The 7,579-nt window shown below is 44.2% G+C and overlaps 1 protein-coding gene across 1 annotated transcript in view; it reads right to left on the bottom strand.

Moving 5' to 3' along the window:
- Nucleotides 1-222: 222 nt before the first annotated feature.
- The window catches only part of rfng (RFNG O-fucosylpeptide 3-beta-N-acetylglucosaminyltransferase), a 15,483-nt gene continuing 8,126 nt past the window's right edge, over nucleotides 223-7,579 (bottom strand). The window contains exons 3-9 of the mRNA XM_015379294.1: nucleotides 7,115-7,163; nucleotides 6,935-7,037; nucleotides 6,701-6,854; nucleotides 6,533-6,618; nucleotides 4,323-4,488; nucleotides 1,146-1,231; nucleotides 223-1,060 (exon numbers count right to left, since the gene is read on the bottom strand). Coding sequence (XP_015234780.1) covers nucleotides 919-1,060; nucleotides 1,146-1,231; nucleotides 4,323-4,488; nucleotides 6,533-6,618; nucleotides 6,701-6,854; nucleotides 6,935-7,037; nucleotides 7,115-7,163 — 786 coding nt within the window. The 3' untranslated portion in view covers nucleotides 223-918. The remainder of the gene's footprint in view (nucleotides 1,061-1,145; nucleotides 1,232-4,322; nucleotides 4,489-6,532; nucleotides 6,619-6,700; nucleotides 6,855-6,934; nucleotides 7,038-7,114; nucleotides 7,164-7,579) is intronic.

Here is a 7,579-nt window from a genome sequence, read left to right as displayed (position 1 = left end):
GGATCGGATCAGAACCATCAGGATCGGATCAGAAACCATCAAGATCGGATCAAAAATCATCAGGATCGGATCAGAACCATCAGGATCGGATCAGAAACCAGTCCTGATGGTTTTACTGGGACCTCCATGTTCACCAGTAGAACCATCTCTTCCTTTAAAGCCGCCGTCAGCTCAGCGCTCTGGCGCTACAGGGGTTCAATGAGGACATAATTCAATGTTTGACATAAAAAGACTTTTATTATTTAAAAGCTGCTGAACATCATTTCCAACCAGTTCTTCTAATAAAGAGATTTATTCTTATAAAGAATATTTGCATTGATCTTCAGGCCAGTGGAGCTCGTTGATAAATGATTTTAACTGGAGTCCATCCGTATGATTGGAGATCTAATCAGGGTTTCCTCCTTTTAATGATCTATTAACCCTTTCATTCTCTTTTCTCAGGACATCCAGACATTTTGGTCTAATAGAGGCTTTTATCTTCCATATCATCTCCTTTGGCATTTTAACGAAGCGTTCGCAGCTCCTGACAGTAAAATCCTCCATTGTAACGGCGTCTCTGGTCACCCGCGCTTTAAACTGACCTAACTGGTTCTGTAACGGGACCAAAGTCAGAATGAAATGTTTAGGTTTTCTTAATAATAATCGCTCCCAGATGTGGACCTCTCTCTTCAACAGGAAGGTCATTAACTAGATCCAGAGGTTCTGGTTCTGACTGTTTCTGGTGGACCAGTACCCTTCAGAGTGGACTAGCACTGACCAGTACAGTCCAGAGTGGACCAGTACAGACTGGTACTGGCCAGAGTGGATCAGTCCAGACCAGTACGGAGTGGTACAGACCACATCTAGGTGTTCAGTCATCAGCTGATTTTTGTTCAGGAACAGGAAGTGGTTTTGATCCAGAAATATTTTTGGATCTAGTTAGTTTTTGGTGGAACTTTTCCATCTGGCTCCAGAAGCTGCCGGTTCTGCAGGATGTCGGTTCCGCTTCCTTTCAGCTCCGGGGTCAGACTTCGGACACCATTCGGTATCCGGATACAGGAGGCAGTGGACCGTCTTAAACCTGCAGGAGGAGACAGAAGGAGCTCCTTCAGCAGCTGCTCTACAGGAAATGGTCATCAGCTGAAGCCCCGCCCCCCTTAGTTTACCTGGTGGGGTCTTCAGCCAATGAGAAGCCTCCAACCAGGCTGACCACGTTTCTTCTGTTCTCATAGCCGCCGTAGCTCAGAGTCACCTGATGGAAGAAGAGCAGAGAAATTAGAACAGAGCAGAAAAGCTCCCAGATATCAGCTCATCTAGATCAGAAATCTATAGATCTGCAGGTTCATGGAACACAGAGTTCACAGCCAGTTCTGAAAGGGAACCATTTTAGACTGGACCGGATCAAACTGATCCAACAGAAACCGTTCTACACTGAGTCCCAATAAAACCAGAACCGCCAAGTCTTCATCCTGGTACCGGTTCTCCCGGAGCCTGAAGATTTTGGCCTCTGGGCGCCATTAGCAGACTCCTGTTCGCCGTCGCCACCTGCTGGCAGGATAAACTCACTCATCCATCAACGTGGAAGCTTCTGGATAATCAGCTCCAGAGGAACCAAACGTTCAGACCCGATTCCAGGTCCACTCGTCTCTTCTAGTCCTCCTCTGGAGAAGCTGCTGATTGGGTAAAATCCCTCTGGTCACTAAAGAACTGGACCAGAACAAAGATCTGGGGTTCTGTTTCAATAAGCAGGTTTAACAAAGTCAGACTCTAATCTCAACCTCGAACTGATCATAAAAGCTGCTGTGAATTAATTCTATCATCTCCAAGTCAGTGTGACACACCATAACAAGTATGAAAAGCCATCATCAGTGGATCCCAGATTCAACAAGTCACCATGACAACAGGAAGCAGGAAGTACCTATTTATCCCCACTGGAACTAGAGATTATAATGCAGAAATGTTTACCACTATAGTAGATTCAAACCGTGGAATTATGGCTTTTAGTTTAAGTGGCCACCCCAAGATTTTTAGTAGCCCCATCCGGCCCCCCTATTAAACATTTCCGGATTCGGGGCTATGGTAGGCCGTTTTTACATTTATTAAAAGCCCTCTCCTCTCTGTTATTCCATTTGTAAATCAGTAAAATAAGATTCTTCATTAAAAAAGTAAAAAATAAAAACACAAAATGATAGGAGTAAAAATTAAGTTTTATAACCACATTTTAAGCAGTCGTTCTGACATTTATCAGCTGGACTGAAAATGTATTTATACCTGAAAAACTTTTCGTCATAGTTAAAATAATACAAATGATGACCAGTATATCAGGTATATAAAGATCTGAAATTAATTTCTAGAATGTTTATTCTAGATGTGAAGAGTGTCACTTTGTTTTAAATGCTCATTTTGACAAAGAAAAAATGTATATTTCAAATATCAGGAATACATGTTCAATAAAACTAGTACATATCAAAATCATGATAAGATTATGGGTTTATGCTATAAATATTTTTATTATTTATTTTATTTTTCAGCGTTATATTGTCATTCCACTGTCACAAGTACAGATAAGCAATGACATTGCCTCTCTGCATTTAACCCATCTATTGGGGAGCAGTGGGCTGCCATTGTGCAGTGCCTGGGGAGCAGTGTGGGGTTAAGGGTCTTGCTCAGGAGTCTGTGGGAGTGAGACTTGAACTCAGAACCTCAGGATTCCAAGCTCTACGTCCTAACCCACAATGTTTGAGGTCGGGAAGTTGAGTCTGGCATTCCTCAACAGTAGCGTGAGTATGCTCGCACAGTATCTGGCGGGCCAATCAAATTGTCAGGGCGGGCTTTATACGATGATGGACAGATGATCAACAGTAACGTTATCAACCACGTGACCAAAGCGCGCTTGGGTGACAACAATAATGGCTGCCACTGGAGAGTTTAGGTGTGTAGATTCTTCTATTAGGTCTGTTCTAGAAGATATCGACAGCAAATTAATTTTAAAAGAGGAACAGAGAAACGCGATCAAGTCTCATCTTCTTATTCTAGGCGTGCAACTGCACGCTTTGATTTTTGTGGACAACAACTGTGCATCGCTTAACATACGTCACGCACTCCGTTGCTCTTATTGGTTGTAGGTCTATCCAATTGAGTGCAGAGGCATTTTTTTCCTGGTTCGTTCGAAACACGCCCCATAATCACAGCTCTATGGAGCAGCATCAGACTCAGATTCTGACTAGAATTGAGTAGGACTACGTCAGGCTAGGTTAATGGATCTATTTAGGTGAAATCTCCTGTCAGCAGGTGGAGCTGAAGAATAAAACGTTCTAATAGACAGAACCTGTTCATCATCTCATGGCTTCTTTTACACAGTAAATACTGAGTGTCTGTTTGCCGCCGCTTCAGATGTTAACATCCTAATAAATGGTCGTTATTAGCGGCTTCAGATTGTGCCAGAAGGCTCAGTAGGATGCAATCATCCAGTAAATCCTAATCCTAAAGTAATTATTTTTCCATGTGGAATTAAAGAATCTATTTATGTGTAATCTGAAAACAATCTCAGTAGTTCTTCATGTACTGTAAATATAACTAATTAAAATAAAATGATCTGCATCTCACTCATATTAAACAAATCTATCCTCACTGAGCTGTACAATCCTCTCCCTATCAATATTTCATTCTCTGGGAATACACTGCTGAGCGTCGAGCAGTGATCTGGTTTTGTTAGGTCACATGATGCAGCGTCATCACCATTAGTTACTTTCATGCACCTAAAGCCTCCTGTGGTGTGTGGATCGCTGCTTGACGCTCAACAGGCTCAGTTCAGACTCCTGTCAATCAGAAACCACAATCAGTCCAGAGCCGTAATTCACCACCTAATATATAGAGATAGAAATAATGAAACATGATAAACGTCAGCTAGATCAAACACCTGGAAGTGGGTCAGGGGCATTACTTACTGAGCGCCCCTCATAAAGGCCGATCGTTCACCTAATGAATCTAACAGACCAAGATAATGATTCATTTTAATACCCAAAACTACCACTAAAATCTGACTAAATCAGGAACTAAAACAGCGCGACTGGCTGTAAGAAGAGCGGAGACAGAGGACACTGAGTTTACTGAAGAAGAGGTGAGCTCTGAGGAGGATATTACCATGGCAACAGAAACAGAGGATGAGGAAACTCTCAGAGTTTCCCTCATTTCAGAGTTTTCAGTAAACCTGCTTCGTTGAACGGATATTTGGACTAAAACAAAGAGTCAAGAAGAGCTGTAGCTAAAGCCCACCAGGCTGCCATCGGGGCTCTGTGACCCCGCCTCCTACGGCAGGGATTCCTGCCGTCTGATTGGCTCACCTGGTCCAGCACAGTGGGAACAGGAAGCTTCTGCAGATTCTCCAGGTGAGAGTGGAACAGGTGTGAGTGGGTGAGCGGGACGTCCAGCAGCGCCTCGATGATGAAGCCGATGGTGCAGTCGTCAGGCAGACGGATCTTCTCCGCCGTGCTGATGAAGTTCCCCAAACTGCAGTAGAGTCAAAAGTTCACACATTTGTTACTTAAGTAGAAGTATAGATACTGCAGTTTAAAAACACTCTGGTAAAAGTTGAAGTATCAAGTTGACCTCTTTACTCAAGTAAAAGTGAAAAAGTATGTGCTCTAAAAACTACTTAAAGTATAAAAGTATAAAGTAACCTTTAAAAAAAAAAGCAGCCAGATGCCGCTATATGAATTTTAAAGCTCAATTTTTCGACTATTTCTATAAATTCTTAGAGATAGGGCCAAGGATGAGGGAGGTCTTGTTGGTCTCCATCTCCCGATACGCTCTTGCCTGTGTCCGACCTTTCAGACATTTCTACATCTTTCTCTGAATCCTTCATTGTAGCATAGTATAGACAATTCACGCTTGCAGTTTGAAGAACACCTGCTTGCTTCTGATGATTTCCTTTAGCTAACCAATGACTGTTTGCGTCATATGACTCATCCAATCACACTAGTTTTCACTAGATGTGGATGGAGCCAATGATCTGCATTGGATGGAGCACATGATGTGAAATATATATTTAGAAACATTAAACCAGGAGTAACTAATTAAAAATCAGCAGGTCTGAATAAAGAAAATCATCAACCAGTAAAGGTCTGGAGCCTTTTTAATGATCTGTTACTTTAAACAGAATTTAACACTGAAAAAAAATGAGGTGTTTATGCATTCATGATATACATAGAATTTTTAAATAAAGAAATTTAAAAATTTTTCCATTTTAAATCTAAAGGGTTTTTTGAAGTAGAGAACAACAATCTTTCAGTTTGGTTTATAGACAATTTCCCGATTCCTATATTTTCTCAAACACCTGAACTGAGCGTTTGTTATTTTTCTTTTTTTTCTGTCTTAATGTTCACAGTGGGCTTTATGCTGCCCTGTGAGGCTTTAAACCTGGGTTTAATGGAGACTAAGCCATTCTAAAGCACATGTCAAGGAGCTCATTCTGAGCCTGGATCCATATTTATTTTTGATTCTGTTCATGGTGGAGAATCCTGCTTCACAGCAGCAGGTTGAGCCAAACATCCTCTAAATGTGCAGGCTCCGCCCCGGTCCAGCCAGGTCAAGATCTGCTATTGCAAACACATCAAACAGGAAAAAGATCGGCGAGAAGATCCGGTTTGTCAAATTAGAGCATAATTCTTCTAATTTCATTTAAAAAAACTAACACCATTTACGGGTATTTAAAAGATTGGATGCAAACTATTGGTCCTTCAACAGACCAGGAAGCAGATTTCTCATCTCCATCAGAAACCACACATCTGCTGGATGCTGATGTTTTTTTTTTACATGTTATATTAAACTAAGCGTTCATTTCTGCATGTTTTGCTCCTATGAATTTAATGATAATATGGCGCATGCTTTCCTCGAGCTCCGAGGAAGTCGGATCGCAGCGATACGGGAGTAACAGCGGAGGCTGTAGGCTTTGCTTTGCTCAGGAGGTCTGGAGCGCTGAGTGGGCGGAGACGGAGGATGTGGGATTTCAGGGTAACAGGAGAAGCGGCGCAAGTGACATTTAGACACTGTTGTCAGACAACATGCAGTAATTTATAAATGTTTTAAATCAGGTTCGGTCCAGATTAGCCAGCAGGTGGATCCAGACCACGGTCCGCTAATCCGTGACCTCTGCATCAAACCGAAGCCAACAGTAACGAGTAATGTTTGTTTTAAAATGTAAGGAATAGAAACTACAGATACTTGTGTGAAAATGTAATGAGTAGAAGTCAGAAGTAGGAAGAAAAATAAGTAATGGAGTAAAGTATAGATACCTAAAAAGTGTACTTAAGTACTGTAACAGATTTTTTGTAACTGTTACTTGACGCCTCGGCCAAACTGAAACCACAGGCAGACGTTTGGACCGCGGCTCTGATCCATCAGCCTCATTGCCCACAGAAGGTCCGGTTCTCATCAGAACCAGGTTCCACCAGGACATTCAGCGGGTCAGAAACAGCAGAGCGGGTCCAATGGTTCCACATCTGAACCGACCTCATTGATCAGAACAATCATCAGAACCTCTCTGAACTCTCACCTGGCCCACGGGCTCATCTTGAGAGCCAGACCTCGGCTGATGCAGAACCCGGCTCCACCGGTGGCGAACCAGAACTTCACAGACACCTGAGAAGGCGGGGGGACAGGAAATGACATCACAGCCACAGGTAAACGGGTCTGATCTGAGCAGAACCTCCACCAGACCCACCTTTCCGTCCCCTGTGACCCGGTCTGCGGCCTGGATGGGGTGGTCCAGACTGGGCCGGCCCAGGTAGACATCCTGGCTGTGGTGGTAGGAGGACAGCAGGCGCCGCAGGCCGGGCAGGATCACGTAGTTGTCATCGTCCACGTGGCAGAACCACCTACGGACACAGAACCCATCAGTACCAGCAGAGGGGGGAAAGTCGTCCGTTTCCAGGCCGGGTCAGAACCCTGGACTCACTTCTTGTGGGACTCGATGAAGCGGTCGTACTCCACAGACATCTTGCAGCACAGCGCCTGGCGGCTGTGAGCCGCCGAGCAGTTGGTGTTGATGATGTTGGTTCCTGAGACAAAGGACAGAACCGGGATCAGAACCGGTACCGAGGCGGCCTCGGTCAGAATGTGCTCCTGCTGTGCTAACCTGTTCTCCCCTGCAGCTCCTGGTCCTCCCCGTCGGTGAAGATGAAGGTCTGAAAGAGATGGACAGAGCAGCTTCGCCGTTCGGATCAGAACCATAAAGGTCAGCGAGAGTTAAACATTATGACCACGTGAGACTGGAGCGGTGGTTCCAGAACCAGAACAGGTTCCATCAGAACCAGGAAGGGTTCTGGACACCGGTGTCTAACGTGACACACGGGGAACAGAATATCACAGCTGGACGCCGCCTCCTTCCACCTGCGGACCGAGTTCAGCTCGCTCCTTTGAAGGCGTCACCTAGCAACCCGCCGGTGATTGGCTACTTTTCAGGAAATCCCGCCTCTCGAGTTGTGATCTGTTGCCAAGGAAACCACTGTCAACTGTCTTCCATCTAACGTTTGAGCTAGCATAAGCTATCAGGCTATTCAACCGGAACTGATCTATAGGTGACCTCTATGGGGCCTTATTT

The sequence above is a fragment of the Cyprinodon variegatus genome, unplaced genomic scaffold, assembly GCF_000732505.1.
Source record: "Cyprinodon variegatus isolate N-32 unplaced genomic scaffold, C_variegatus-1.0 Scaffold189, whole genome shotgun sequence".
Taxonomy (NCBI): domain Eukaryota; kingdom Metazoa; phylum Chordata; class Actinopteri; order Cyprinodontiformes; family Cyprinodontidae; genus Cyprinodon; species Cyprinodon variegatus.
This window is presented reverse-complemented; position numbering and strand designations above follow the sequence as displayed.